Below are 16446 nucleotides of genomic sequence, written 5' to 3'. Positions count from 1 at the left end.
TTCCTTTGTCAATTCCTCACACATCCAGAAATGTAAATGACGCGTCAGTAAAGCAGTCTTACATTATTATTATTATGATACTTATAGAGCGCCGTCAAATTCCGCAGCGCTTTACAATGGGTGGACGAACAGACATGTAGTTGTAACCAGACAAGTTGGACACACAGGAACAGATGGGTTGAGGGCCCTGCTCAATGAGCTTACATGCTAGAGGGAGTGGGGTAAAATGACACAAAAAGGTAAGGATAGTATTAGACTAGTGACAGTTGCAGAAGAGGAATCAGTTGGGAGCTATTAACAGTTTAATTGATACGCTTTTATGAAGAAGTGGGTTTTTAACGATTTTTTGAAGGAGTGGAGACTGGGTGAGCATCTAACGGAGGAGGGAAGCGAGTTCCACAGGAACAGTGCAGCCCTCGAGAAATCTTGAAGGCGAGCATCAGAGGTGGGAGTACGGACAGAAGATAGACGTAAATCATCAGCAGATCGTAAGGGCCTAGACAGGACATACTTGTGTATAAGGTAGGATAGATAGGTGGGAGCAGCATTATGTAGCGATTTGAAAGCAAGAACTAGTGGAGATTGGGTGAGCATCTAACGGAGGAGGGAAGCGAGTTCCACAGGAACAGTGCAGCCCTCGAGGTGGGAGCAGCATTATGTAGAGATTTGAAAGCAAGAACCAGAATTTTAAATTGAGCTCTATATTTTATAGGAAGCCAATGTAGGGACTGACAGAAGAGTGAGGCATGGGAGGTGCGGGCGAACAGGAAGATGAGCCTCGCCGCCGCATTCATTATGGACTGTAACGGTGCAAGTTTGGAGCACGTAAGACCACTGAGAAGTGGATTACAGTAGTCAAGGCGAGAAAGGACAGTGGAATGGACCAACACCTTAGTCACATCTGGCGTTAAGTAGGGGCGGATGCGTGCAATGTTTTTGAGATGGAAATTACAGGATTTGGCGATAGATTGAACATGAGGCATGAAGGAGAGGTCGGAGTCAAAGAGAACACCTAGGCAACGAGCCTGCGTGGTGGAGCTGATGGTAGCACCATTGACTTGGAGGGAGACAGACACAGGAGTAACAACACTTGAGGGAGGAAAGACCAGAATTTCAGTTTTGGTCAAGTTTAGTTTAAGGAAGTGGGCAGCCATCCAGTTAGAAACAGCAGAGAGGCAGTCAGAGACACTAGTCAAGAGGGACGGGATGCGATTGACTCCATGGGACGGCTATCTGGGTTAAGTCCATTCGTGTAATCCAAACTCCCGAACGGCTGGTGGTCGCATGCCTTGTCGACAGAGAAGGGCGGTCGGTGGTTTCAGCAGTGTTCGGCAGAGTGTCCGTTTTTAGTTCCATAGAATCTGCGTCGGACACCGCTGGTCTTTTGCATGGTTTAAAATGGCCGCTGCCTCGTGGTCGGCATACGAACGACGACCACTCTGAATATGGTTAGAATGGAGAGGTGTCTGCGGTTAACCACAACGTTCTAATTGGGGCCAAGAGCTTAACCAGCAGCACACTTCTCTCCTGGGTGGCCGTCCGTTCGGTAGTTTCAATCGGTTATTTCATGAGACAAACGAACAGGGGTATACGGACAGGCAAATAGACGAAAAGGGGGCAAACAGACGAACCAGCAATCTTAGTCTATACAGATGGGGCTGTCACAGACACCAACAGAGAGGAGTTGGGGAGAAGAAGCAGAGCCAGAGAAAGAAACACTGAAAGAGCGCTGGGAGAGGTAGGAGTAGATAGCAATATCTTGTAGACCGATATTGCGGAGGATGAGAAGAAGCTGTTGATGATCAACAGTGTCAAAAGCCGCAGACAGGTCAAGGAGAATTAGGATAGAGAATTAGGATGACTATGGCTAGATATAATGTGTGTTTAACATATATAACCTTCATTCTGGCAGAGACCATACCTGGGCATGCTTGTTTGTTACATTGCTGTATTTGCATGGCATCTCCTGGACAGGGCCATGCCCGAGGCATGTTGATGGGATGATTGCACTGACGTGTACGAATTTGCTCCCCTCCCCCACAAGAAGCAGAACATGTACTCCAAGCTTCCCAGGGACCCCAATTTCCATCAACTGCAAAAAAATTAAAAATACAGACTATCAAAATATCCAAAAGATAATCTCTTCAAACTCACAGATCTCAATAAATATTTTAGGACCATAAAATAGCTCATCAGATCATATTTAATTTAGGATGCATTAGTTGTGTTTTTGTGGCAGATAGATACATGCAGTCTTGGCACACATGGGGGAGATTTATCAAAGCATTTTGTTCAAAAAAGCCATCTAAAGTACTAAAAGCAGGGTAATCACCTTGGAAACCAGTGGAACATTTGGATCGTGACTCCTCCTCCTTAATAATTTTTCACCACTATTTAGAAAAGAACACTTTGATAACTATCCTTCATTGAATGTGTTTTGTACATATCTCTGCTAATTGTTCATATGCTGGTAATGTTATCTAACTGATTATTTCAGAAATGCCATTTCTTCTATTTTTGTGTTTAACTCACCGGGACACAAGTCAGTATTACATTTTCGTATCTCGGTATCAGTCCCTGTGCACGCTCTTCCACTGTGTGAAGGGGCAGGATTGTCACATGCTCGATATCTTCTCATTTGACCCCCACTGCAAGTACGACTACAGGTTCCCCAGACACTCCATGATCCCCAGTTTCCATGAACTGCAATGTAAGAACTTATTTGAATATGTTGCTGAAAGAGCAGCTGAAATACATTGTTTAAAAGATTTAAAAAATACTAGACATGTTAAAACAACAAATACGGATGTTGAACCATTTATTTCTTAGGAAAACTCTCTTAGGTCTATTTCAGTTAATTACATAAACATCTATAATACAAATCAATGAAGATTGGAAAACATTTGTCCCATGGTTATTGACCACCAGTGGACCAACTACTATTGTTCATCGTATTCATTTTGAACACAGACACATGTTTTAAAAGTAAGAATGTAATGTCTGTTGATATCACAAATAACAAAAATATACACTAGAACATTAAACATTGCAATTTTTCTGTATACAAGCATTACTTACTGGGACAAAGGTCACCATTGCAGACCTCATTTTCCAGGGCATTTCCTTCACATGTGTGGCCACCATATTGTGGAGTTGGATTGGAACAATCTCGGGTTCTTTGACGAATTCCTCCACCACACGACAAACTACAAGATGTCCAGCTTCCCCACACAGACCATTTTCCATCCACTGTTTCCAAGGAAATATGAATGAAACGGAGGTAATTTAAAGGACACACCTCTTTGTACACTAACTAAGGTAATTTAAACATTTAGCCTGGTCTTACCAATAACCTATGAAACTAAAAACTATTATGGTTTAGTAAGCATTATGATGACTACCTACCAGGACAATGCTGGTCATTGCATATTTGCATTTGAATGTCTTGTCCTTCACAAGGTAATCCGTCAAATGCTGGAGAAGGATTGTTGCATAGTCTTCTTCGAGTCTGAGTGCCTTTCCCACAGGTCTTACTGCATGGACCCCAAGAGAACCAAGGACTCCACAAGCCATCAACTACAAATGGATGAGAAAAGATTAGACTACATGACTCCTAAATTCTGTTTTTCATTTATTGTTACTGGTTCTGTTTAGAAATACTCAGTTTATACAGTCACGTATGTTATAGATTAGGTTAGTCTCACAGAATATTCTTCATTTTCATCTTTGATGGTGTACTTATTTTTGTGTATTATTTAAGCCCCAGTAATGATTTTTTTATTTTTTCAAACCGTTTTTATTGTGGATGTCAAGTGGAAATAATATGTCATATACAATATCATTCTCCAAACTTTGTGAACAAGGAGCAGTTATATAGTTGAGATATCGAGGAAATACAGTACATCCACTGTTTTTTCTGTTTGAGTAGGTAACATAAAATGAAAAAAATCGGAACAAAAAAACAACAACAATACAAAAAGGCGGAGACAACAATTACATCCAGTTCCTTTGGTTAGTTAATGTACAGTTGATGCAGGCATTGTTGCTTCATCACTGTCTGCAACAATGTGTCACCTCAGACCGTGTAATAAGTAGTGGTGCCTGGTTAGGGTTCATTGGTTAGTAATGTGTGAATAGGTTAGACAGAGTAACCGTCAATATTGTAAAGTATTAACTTTGTATGTCGTCTGTTTCCACTTTGGGAAGTGGTGGACTGGACATTTATCTTAACAAAAATAAAAATAACCAAAGTAACTGAACCCAACCTCCCAATTCAACCTTGTATGCTTCTATCTTTAGCTACCTGTGTTGTTTAACGAGATGTTATTTGTAAAGGGTCTTGACCGGCCACTACTTCTGCCGAGAACCACGCTGTGTACTCTTTTGGGTATTCCTCCCTTTGGTTTTAAAGGAGTAATCTAAAGTAAGGATATACGATCTACAGGTCAGGATACATTTCCTGGCAAGGATTTCTTTGTTGGTTAGTGTCGCCTACCAATCCATTTTGAAAATAAATTTGAGTTTAGATTAAAATAATTGTAGCGTGGGGGCGTTCAGCTGGTTCCAGACCGGCAGAATGGCCTTGCCTCCAATAGCTGCTATTAAGAGGAGGAATTGTTTATTAGTTTGGGGTTGACCCGAGATAGGTCCCAAGAGCAAGAACTCCAGGGTATGGGCATGTTCCCATTTGTAAGATATGTTTTCACCTCAGTTCAAAATGATTGTAAAGTGTGCACTTCCACAGACAGTGATATAAGTCGACTCTTGTGTGTGCGCATTTGAAACAGGTCGCTGAGTCTTTCCTAGCCATTAGATGTAGTCTGTATGGGGAATAATAGGCATAGTGTAGGGTCTTTAGAAAAATGATAAGCAGGATTTGACATTTGGCTTGGTGCATCCTCAGGATGTCTGTAGGAGTTATGTCAGGGAAGTGGGTTTTCCATTTTCCCATGCCTGTTTGAAGACCAGTCCAGTCTGGAGTGTATCGTATGAACATGTAGAGTTTAGATGTGGAATGAGTGGCTCATGTTGAGGAGCACAGCATGGTGTCTATTGGGTTCTCCCAATCTGCTTCTGTGAAAGTTTGAGTGATAGAGTGGAAGTAGAGTCGCACCTGGAGGTATGCAGGTATGGAGGTATCCCTATTTGTGGATTTCCCTGTGTCTTTTCATGTGTTTCCCCTGTACTTTAGTTTTTTGTGCCCACTCCCCATTCTGGTCGAGGAAGGTACAAGGGTCCCTGAGGTTGGTGTGGACACTTCTGTAGCACTGGCTAGGTTGGCGGGCTTTCCTGTGCCTGGGAGAAAAAGGGACAGTCCCTTTTTCCCCCACCTGAACTCCCAGGCACAGAGGCTCTTGGGAAAAAGACTCCTGGTGATTGGAGTGGGGAACCCTGTGGATTTAGTGGCAGGCTTTGGGGAGAAAGGGAACGAAGTCCCTTCCCGTGCTAGGGCCCTAGGGAGGGGAAGGATCCTGGGATGTGACCCTGTATGGTTGTATGGTAGACCCCTTGCATGGGGTTATGCATAAAAGCTGTGTGTCGCCAATAAAATTGAGTTGTACCTCCAGAACTAGATCTTGTCCAGTTACTGGGGGGCAATGGGTTTCTTTGTACTTTAAGTGGTTCCAGAGCGGCGGAAGAAGGGCAATAGCGGAGGTAACCGGTCGGGTTACCCGGAGTCCACTACAGGAACGTTTGGATTCTCATTGCTATGATTTTAGTGAGAAGCTTAACATATTTATTGAGTAGGGAGATTGGTCGATAGGAGCCCAAGGTTTCTGAGTCTCTGTCTGGTTTGAGGATAAGAATGACTCGGGTCTGATTGAGAGTGTCTATTGGCAGACCTTCAAGATATATTTGGTTAAATAGGTTTTTGAGGGTGAGACTGATTTGGAGTTTTAGGGTTTTGTAGTATTCCGCCGTGAAGCCATCTGGGCCAGGTGCCTTCCCAGATTTCAGTGTTTTGATTGCTCTGTGTATTTCCTCCTCCGTGATAGGTTTCACTGAGGAACTCCCTGGCCTCCTCATCAAGTTGGGGATGACTAAGCATAGTTCGCAACGAATGTGTTAAGGTCATTTTGAGCTTCTTTGTATAGTTGTTAGTGGTCATCGGTGGGGTCAGTCATGTATGGTCTGTGTGCCTGTTTGAGAACATTTTCTAAGGAGGTAAAGTCTCGTTTCCATGCCTTTTTAGCTGATGCAGCAAATGAGATTTGTCCCTTAAAGACCACTTTGGATGTTTCCCATAGTAGTTTGGGGTCATCCGTGTGTCACGTCTAAACATTTGTTATGAAGGAACACAACTGCAGATTTCTTATAGTTTGAATATTTATTATAAAAAGAAAAAGGTATTGACTTTAAGTCCAATTACAGGTACTGTAGCTTTAATTAATAAACGATAACTGAAGTCCACAATTATAGGCACTGTAGCTTTAAGTAGTAAACGATAACTGAAGTCCACAATTATAGGCACTGTAGCTTTAAGTAGTAAACGATAACTGAAGTCCACAATTACAGGCACTGTAGCTTTAAGTAGTAAACGATAACTGAAGTCCACAATTATAGGCACTGTAGCTTTAAGTAGTAAACGGTAGTAATTAGCAGACACTGAATCAGAAAGAGTCTCTTAGTAGTATTAATGAATTAGGTGATAAGAAGTTACAATAGCTGTTCCATAGACTTTAACTGAAGCAAGACAGATGCAGCTAACTGAGATAAAGTATGAGTTGAAGTTAGCTGTAACGGGTTTGTTTTATCGAAGGACTTTGGAGACAGGAAATAACAGCTTTGAGATGCAACGCTTATCACAGAGGTTTTACTTAGCTTCCGGCACATAGAACACTGGTTCCCGAGATCTCCTCAGAGGCGGTTATCCTGGAAGGAGAGAGTTCAGCTTTAGTCGTGGATGAGGAGAGGTGAAGGGAACTTGAAGTCTTCCAGTCCGGTCCGGTAACAGAGGGCTTTCACAACGATGTTGTAGCCGGTTCGTGAGTACGGAACGTAGTTCAATAATCCAGCGTCGATCAGCTGGTGCGGTCGGATTAAATAGGGAGACCGTGTCATAAAGGGGTGTGGCTAAGCTCCGTGGAACCAGGAAGTACGAGGATACCATAGTTAAGGCATGACAGATAGAGAGTCGTGTACTGGGGAGGGAGATGTGTAGTCCCTCTCCATGCCGTGTAGTATCCTCCATGGATCATGTAAATTACAGGAGGTGGTCAGGCGTATGAGACCGCGATCACTGTCTGTGGGAGACAAGGAACCTGTTGGGAATTTGTCCATAAGAGGGTCAAGAACAGCATTCGAATCACCCCCAATTATTATTTGGTCAATGTTGATATGAGCAAGTAGGGTTAATAGTTTGATGAAAAAGGGTTTAGTACATGCATTTGGAGCATATACATTAACAGTACAGTAGCAATACAGTAGCAAGTAGCATCGATGGTAAGACATAGGAAGATATAGGTCATCCAACTTGTCTTGCAGATGTTAATGTGGTATGCTGCTGCTGAATTGTGGATTGTAGCTGATGAAGCTCATCTTCCGTTGTGCTTTGTCTTGTTTCTAAGAGCGTGAGTTGGGATGAGTGAGCTTGTAGGAGATGTAAAGCATTATCTATAGACCCTTTGAAGTCGTTTCAAAAATTGGTTTGAGTAGATTGGAGACTTCTCGTGCTGTCTCCGATGCTTGCTGTGATACAGGAGTGGCTTGGAGAAGCACCTGGGATGGACCCTCTTCTGTCTCCGAGTCCGTTGGAGAGAGATGTGGAGTTGAAGGTAATGTAGGTTTGTTGAGAGGCGGCTTCTTTGACGGTCTTTGTTGTTTTCCTTGAGATCTTTTCTAAGGCGTTTTGTCTATGAATTTGTCCATGACGGTGGAGCAAAGTCAGAGATCACTTGGGAAAAGATTAGATCAGAGGAGAAGGTAAGAGTGTGGCGATTGAGATATGGTGGATGGTGTGAGGTTGTGTGGCAGTAGATGGAAAAGTGTGGACGTGGAGGTTCAGTAAGTGAAATTCGGAATTTGTTAGTGTACCTATAAATACATGAGCACTGTTGTCAGGTATCTGTGAACATGTGAGTGATATGAGCAATGTTACTCGGAAGGGAGAAGTGGAACAAAGTTTATAAGTGGGGAAAAGTTTAAGGATAGTAGGAGAAAAAGGGGATAAAGAGGGGAGCAGTTAAGAAAACCGTCTGGATGGAGAAAAAGAGGATAAAGAGGGGAGCAGTTAAGAAAACCGTCTGGATTTTAATTGAGGTGTCTGAGGTGGCTAGTTGCTGTGTTGTATTTTCATCAGCCAGGGCCAATTGTGTTGTCGTTTGAGACTATGGGATCAGAAAACGAAGCGAGAGCTAGTTGTTGATTATTCGTGGTGTTATATCTTTAGATGTCACACTGGAACCAACTTGGCAAACTGATGCCTGGCTATGTAGTGGCTTTAGGTAGGTAGGAGTGGTAGGTGTGTAAAAAGCTCAGTCCCTTTGAAATGTTATAGGTTATCCCTCATGTCGCTACCACTACGACAGTAGTAAGAGAGTCATTGTTAAGCCTCTACAGTGGTTATTGATAGCCCTCTGAGCCATCTGGGATGTTTGAGTACCAGTAATGATTTTTATTCTGCTACATGTACTGTGCTCTCTTAATATTTAAAATGTAAAAAAAAAAACTGCATTAGCATTCCACTTTTATAAGCAGGGTTTTAATACTGAAGGATATGGCTGGTGATCAAATATGTTTTCATTGAGCTAATTACCATCCTGTAACACATTACTGCCTAACAAATGTGATCTGCAAAAGTATATTGTGACGTGTATTTAAAAGAAGAAAGAGGGAAAAAATAACAATTCTTCAATACAATTTGAAAGTTGGCATAATCAATAAATAAATATCCCTCATCAATTAAACCACTACTACCTACATTAGTTGACTCACCCACTCCAGAAAAAATCTATTTTGGATTAATATTATGTTTTTTTTTTTTTTTTATGTTTTGCTCACCAGACTTTGCTCTGGATTATATATATCACCTTTCGTTCCATGAATAAGATTAACACAGTAATGCAAAACTAACAACACTATTAATAACGTAAGTTGGAAGCTGTAAATACTCCCATGAAGATCAGGCCTTTTTTAAGTGGGGGGGTGGTTCATCTTGCATCACATTTTCAAATCCCTCAGTGAAATCTACTGATTACAATTTGTCAGTTTTGCTAATTCTCTCCTAGGTTTCTCCTGTGCTGGAAACGGGAAATAGTTATTTCAACTCTCTGGAAATGTTCTGTGCCCAAAATGTCCAAAGTTAATATGAAATGTTTTATTTATGTATTATATTTTTATATAAAACATGCTGAACAGATTGAAAAATGGTCAACAAAAGTTAGAGACAGTTTTTTATAATTTTAATGGCTAAACATAACCTACAGAGAGTTGAAGTTTTTTTTAGATAGCCTGTGGTCCTGTTGTGACTTTCCCATAGACAGTCCACCGATATCATAACACTACTCACTAAATTACCTGGACATGGAGTTACATTACAAGTCGCAACATCTACAGCTTTTCCCTCGCAAGTCTTTCCTCCACCTTGGGCTGGGGGGTCATTACATACTCGTAACCTTGTCTTTTTGCCAACTCCACATGATTTTGAACACTCTTCCCACGTGGTCCATACTGACCAGTTACCGTCCACTATAAAAAAAAAATATGAACATCTCATTGAATAACACAAATATTACTGTATGGTGACAGTTATATTACATGCAGAGACACTTATTAAAAATGTAAAACATTTTAGTGAAAATTGCTTTACTACTGTGGTTCATACACTTTTTTTTCTGGCAACTGATTTGTCAATTTGGAAATCAGCTTAGTAACTATTTTTTTTAGGTGTAATATAATTAATATTATTTATTTATTTGCAAAACACCTTAATTATAGTTCTGGAGAAGGCAGTGTTGCCTACAGTAAGCAACTTATCTTGAGCAATTCCTTGGCATCTGGTGAATTTTTGTTTAAAATATTTTTATTGTAGTCATGTCATAAGCTTGGTTAACAAACATTTTTTTGTAGCGTGCAAGTGCCTGCGCAGAGGCATGAATCTCGGTACAGCGTTATAAGCCATTGGTTGCCTGCGCAGAGGCAGGTTTGGCATTCTTTATGCATTTTAGTTATCTGTCATAAATTGCGGTTTGTGCAGCATCTGGTGAATTTTTGTTTTTGATACACAGCTAGAAAAATCACCAGTTTTGATGAATTTGCATCAATTTAGCCATGGTCCCCAGTCGTTTGTCCAAATTTTGATGCAATTGCCTCAATTCAGCATCAGTCCCAGGGTCCTAGCTCTAATACTGACACAACTACATCAATTTACAAACCACATTCCCATTAGGCTGGAAGCCGCATAATTTTCATTGGGTTGTGATTGCAATGTTCAGAGAACAACTAACTGTAAATGATGCGAGCCATGAACTTCATAACTTTTTATATTTTTTGCTTATCACATCCTGACTGACACAGTGCACCTGCGACACAAAGGTCTGGGCTTATATAAACTTGTGTAATCTATGGACTTCTGCCTTTTCATGGCTTCTGATAGACCATTACTGTTCCTGATCTCTGTTTCTGACCCAACTACATCTTTATAGTGAGCTTGCATTCCTGTTGTACCAGACCTGGCAATCTTCCTGACCAAAAGTTGGTCCTTGTCCTGTCTCTACAGTAGCAGACCTGGCTACTTTCCTGACCATAAATGATCCTGTCTGGTCTCCAATGTACCAGACTACCCTACCCAACCAATGAATTCAGAACCATAGCTCCAAAATATACATACCGTACATCCACTTTTTGGCCCCTTTTTTGCCTCCAGAACACTTTGTTCTTCACACGAAATACACTGAGGCATAGATTATCATCACAATCACCTCTAGGAGAAACTCTAATAAATGTCTGTCTGCAGAAGAGGAGTAGGAAAACTCTGAGAGTGGCAAGTGGGGTTGTTCCCCAGTGACTCTTGCATTAAGGAACAAGAATGATGATCATTCCCAGACTTCTACCAAGATCATGGAAAGTGTATATTTTGCAGTGGGAAGAGGCAGCAGTGCAGTGTGTATGCACATACAGAATGTGCAAGTGAGGAGCATTTTGTACACTCATTTGCATCTTCTATATAGTTGCTGAAAACCCACAGTTGGTGGAGTCCATCATTCATATTACAGATAAAAATCTAATAAAAAGTAATTTTGCACATTTTCAGTGCCAAAATATGGTGCCTGTCAATCCATCACTAATTATAAAGATGTTACAGATATAACGGCTTTCAAAAAACCCTAGGTCCTTTCTCACATTATATTAGTCCTGAAGAAGGGATCCAATAGGTCTTGCAATATTCTAATATAACATAACTAGTCAGCCATTAAAGTTATAACTGTCACCAATATTATACTATACACGTACTTACTTAACATGGTTTCACTATCTACTACATCAAAGGGAATTCTGAAGATAAAACTTTTTTTAAAAAAATGATATTTTTGAATCCTTCCATCATCTACTTCATCAAAGGGAATTCTAAAGATAAAACATTTAAAAAAATTATATTTATGAATCCTTCCACTATCTATTACTGCAAATCACTTGGATCTGTTTTGCATACAGACACATTTCCTTAAACAAGGATCTGACTAAGACCTTCCAGCCAACACTGGTGTCCCAGTATGTTTGAACTAAGAACTATAGAGCATAAACCTCAGAGACTATGCAGGGACTATTATCTTGGCTGCTGGCTGTTACCTGGACATGGCTTGTTCTGGCAGCTTCGTGTCTCTGTCTCTGCTCCATGACAATTAAGGCCTCCATTTGCTGGAACTGGATTGTTGCAAAGTCGCATCCTTTTCTGGACTCCCTGACCACAGCTCACACTGCAAGCTTGCCATGGGAGCCACACAGAAAATCCCCCATTCACTTGAAAAGAAAATTTTAGGAAAGAAAAAAAAAGGTATTTAGGATTTTATTTAGCCCAAAATACTATAATACTACACAGTACTACCATCCACTCTGTTTAATAAAAACTTTCTGAGCAGAAACAGAAAATTATCTTAAATCAGAAGGGAAATGTTGTCACTTTCTCTCATCATAACTTTTTTTTTTCACCACTGCGGCATAAGACAGTTTAAGATAAGAGATTTCCAACAATGAACCAGGTTGGAAACCCAACAGAGTGAAACAGCTGGACTGTGCAACTGAGTTTTTTTAGAACCTCAACTAGGTTCTAACTCAAAAGCTTTAGTTCAAACTAGCAGGCTGCAAGGTGAGCATGGAAATCTATAATATTTTGTGTAACTTGATGGTGTCTATTACACATCAATGAATTTGACAGTTACGTGTATAGACAGATAGACAGATACATACCACATACACACATGCATACATGCAAGCACACACATATCTTTTTAAAATCAACAGATATTTTAGATGTGCCACTGCAGCTGGAATATCAATAGTAAAACAACATTGCACATACCATTAGTGAATACGTTTTTTGATTTAAGAACAAAGAATTTATTTCATAGAGAACCTAATAAATTACCACCTTAGCTGCTACTTTACCTCGGACTGTAAAAGCTGCTTTGACAGTAGTGAATCCCATTATATTTGTAGCTTTGCATTCATACACTGATGTATCCTCCTTCCGAGCAGAAAGGATTTGCAGTGAATTGTTTGACAAAACAGTAATTCTTCTATCGTCGGTGAAAGGGTGAGTATGCCGGGACCAAGAGATGTGGGGGGATGGCTCTCCTTCAGCCTGACAGTTAAGTACCACAGTAGCACCAGCATCCGCCGCAGTATCGACTGGATTAATTGTAATAACTGGTAGTCCTTATGGAAGGCACAAAACAAAACATATCAGAATTGTAAATTTCAGTTCGAAGGAACCACCGCAAAGCATATCCAACTTGTGCATTCAGTTAGTTATCATTGTACATCGGAAAATATTGCACTATGTGCAGTAAATAGTGCAACAAGTTTAGAAAACAGTCAAGTTAGGAGCATTCCTCATTCTAACTCATTCTAATGTATTGTGTCCTAAAATGTGTACTTTGCTCCTAATTCAATAAATCATTAATAAAACCCCTTGATAAATGACTTGATAAAGTAACCTGTTGTGGTTTGAGATTGTACCAGCTAGTCCCATTTTTACAAGGCAGAGAACCCTGGGTCAACAAGACACGCACACACAAAAAAGAACAAAAAACAAGTATAGTAAGTAAGACAAGTATACTTTTATTAATTAATCAATAATTCATAGAAGTGAAACTCTTACTTTGTAGGGTGAGTCTAACCGTATGTTCCATTACACCAGCATCATTTGTTGCAATGCAAGAATAATCACCGGCATCTTCACTCTTATTAAAAACAAATTAAGATATAAGATATATATGCTCTCACATTCAACATGTTATATAGACTGACACATTGCAATTCATTAATATTCAGTTATCTGCAATGTAATAAAATATCAATACATATTCAACATTTATTGGTATTGACATTCAACAAGCCATACATTTTAGGCCAAATAGCTGAATTATAAAAAAAATACAATTCAGCTTTTTTTGGTTAAAGGACCACTATAGGCACCCAGACCACTTCAGCTTAATGAAGTGGTCTGGGTGCCTGTTCCCTCTAGGATTAATCCTTTTTTCTATTAACATAGCAGTTTCAGAGAAACTGCTATGTTTATATTAGGGTTAATCCAGCCTCTAGTGGCTTTCTCATTGACAGCCGCTAGAGGCGCTTGCGTGCTTCTCACTGTGAAAATCACAGTGAGAAGATGCCAGCGTCCAAAGGAAAGCAATGTAAATGCTTTCCTATGAGACTGGCTGAATGCGCGGGCGGCTCCTGCCGTGCATGTGCATTCAGCCGAAGAGGAGGAGAGGAGGCGGAGGAGAGGATGAGAGCTCCCTGCCCGGCGCTGGAGAAAGAGGTAAGTTTAACCTCTTCCTCTCCATCCAGCCTGCCGGGAGGGGGACCCTGAGGGTGGGGGCACCCTCATGGCACTATAGTGCCAGGAAAACGAGTATGTTTTCCTGGCACTATAGTGGTCCTTTAAGTAATATTGGCATCCAATTCCCTTGCCATTTGACATGGTTCAGTAAATAATAATGTGCATATCACAAATACTAGATACGGTATAATATACAAGCTGCTTACTATGGCATTGGAGATAGAAAGGGATCCATTACTGAACTGTTGAATTCTCCTGCTTAATAGAATATCATTTCCGTTCTTAGTCCATTGAATCCTAGGTGATGGGTTTCCTTTCACAATACATTTCAAAACAATGTTACCACCCAAAGGCACTGACTGATTAGCATGATGGACTCCAATGAGTACAGGTGGTTCTAAAACAATAGAAAAAGTTAAAGACTAACAAATGTGCAAATGATTTTATATAAATACAAATTTCATGTATGACAAGTGTCTGGTGGAGGGAGCATACAATACTGAACACTCAATGAATATTTGTAGCTACACTAACAGGCATTTTTAGTATTTCAACACGAGGCTTAGTGAATAAATGCCCAACCGTAAGTCATCAGTTTTCAAAGTCGAAGGACAGGGAAGTGGATCTCCACAGTGTCATTACTTCTCCAAAAAAGTTTAATAAAGGGTGAATTTATTTTACCATTCTATGTATCCACTCATAATGAGGTTTGTATTTTGCTGGCATTTTGGTAATCTGCATTTCCTAAAATGTCATAATCCTTACAGACACCCCAAAACAGGATATTTGATTGTGTTTATATTGAGGCCACATCATCTGCAAGTTTAAAAAATGTATCTGTGCTTCTTTGCTGTTTTTATGGGCATAAATACATATCCAATTGAGTCAAAGTTCAATTATAAAAAAAAACCAACACAAGCCTCAAAGAAAAAAAGGCATGTGCATTTAGGGGAAAACATTTTTTTTTTTTAGGAGATGACATAAATTTGTAAGATCCTTCCCTGAACCTGCATAACACAGTAGGGAACTCAGGAAATTTTCAAATGAATAAATTCTAATTATATTCAGTTTTCTCTCACTCTGTGATGCCTGAAGTGTTCTTCATCTGAGTCAAAAATACCACAGGTCCATCTTTGCAGTAACTAATAACGTTTTGATTATACCGTGTATAAAGGCTTGTACCGCGTTGCTATTTATAAATCCCTGTTTTACTTGATGGTACACCTCCAAACCTATTTAGCAGTTAGAAGTTGCCATTCTCATGCAATGTGTATTTTATATGATATTTCCATAATTTCGTACCTCTAACAAATACATGTGCTGCAGTGAATATCGAAGACACTGTGTTTTCTGCAGTGCAAGTGTAAGCCCCCGAATCTTCTCTTAAAACATTCTCAATCATAAGGTCACTTTGCTGTGTAGAATGGCCCCATCGTGCTGCAGGTACAGAAACCAAAAAAAAAAGAAGAAACAAAACACCAAAAAACTAAAAAAGATTAGAGAGATCGGAGAATGAGATACAGAAAGAGGTATAGTTAAATTGGAAGACAATTTTTCTTGCACATACGTCTATAGATCATTAATACAGAACAAGGTCCAAAGTAGCTGCACATTGTGAAATGTGTTGGGCTTCTGAAAAGCATCCAGTGAAGAGCTAGGATGGAATTTTATCACACATTACTATTTACTGCACAAATGCAAGATGCTACCAATGTGGGCTTTCTATATGGCTACAAGCATAAGCATTGTATTCTGATGATATTTTGTGAATCTCTATTCCCCAAAATACCAGCAGATTCCTTGCCATATTAACTATACATTTGCCACATCCGAATGTTACAAAATGTATCTGTGCCTCAATGCTATTATTGAATCTATGAAAAATAACAGATATTGTGTAATCGTTAATATTTTATACTTCCTATAATGTTTGCAAAAGTTGTATGAAAAAAAACCCTGAACATCATTCTTTACCCATAACTGCTGTTTTGTCATTTATTTTTTTGCCACTAAATATTTGTACTTCATTAATCACTCAGAAGAGTTAAGTAAAAGTCATTAGGATAATTTAAAGCTTGTAGGCATTAACAAATGACCACGTGTGTGGGTTCACACTGTCTATATATCCAGTGATCACCTTCAATTAGACTGAAGTTAGTTAGTGACATAGACCAAGTGCAACAATATTTGCAAAAACAATGCATTTAAAATGTATGACATTTGTGGCAATTGCATGAACTTTAAATGAAACTCTCTCTCTGTTTTTTATTTTATTTATTTTTTTACATTTCTGTGATGAACTTGCAATGTACCCGGAAGACACTCAGTCAATCATACTCACTCAAAGGGCTTCTCTTACCACTATGACCACTTCAGTGATTTGAAGTGGTCGTGGCGGTAGGATTATGTATGTGCAGTACTACAAGTCAAAACAAATTAGTATC

General features: G+C 39.8%; 1 protein-coding gene across 1 annotated transcript in view; it reads right to left on the bottom strand.

The window, feature by feature from the left end:
- The window catches only part of HMCN1 (hemicentin 1), a 224346-nt gene that overhangs the window by 29779 nt on the left and 178121 nt on the right, over positions 1-16446 (bottom strand). The window contains exons 84-93 of the mRNA XM_063426207.1: positions 15305-15439; positions 14209-14399; positions 13319-13400; positions 12604-12873; positions 11788-11958; positions 9517-9687; positions 3406-3576; positions 3079-3249; positions 2533-2703; positions 1922-2092 (exon numbers count right to left, since the gene is read on the bottom strand). Coding sequence (XP_063282277.1) covers positions 1922-2092; positions 2533-2703; positions 3079-3249; positions 3406-3576; positions 9517-9687; positions 11788-11958; positions 12604-12873; positions 13319-13400; positions 14209-14399; positions 15305-15439 — 1704 coding nt within the window. The remainder of the gene's footprint in view (positions 1-1921; positions 2093-2532; positions 2704-3078; positions 3250-3405; positions 3577-9516; positions 9688-11787; positions 11959-12603; positions 12874-13318; positions 13401-14208; positions 14400-15304; positions 15440-16446) is intronic.

This window comes from Pelobates fuscus, chromosome 7 (assembly GCF_036172605.1).
Source record: "Pelobates fuscus isolate aPelFus1 chromosome 7, aPelFus1.pri, whole genome shotgun sequence".
In the NCBI taxonomy this organism is placed as follows: Eukaryota; Metazoa; Chordata; class Amphibia; order Anura; family Pelobatidae; genus Pelobates; species Pelobates fuscus.
The sequence above is the reverse complement of the archived record's forward strand: the minus strand, read 5'-3'. Positions and strand labels throughout refer to the sequence as shown.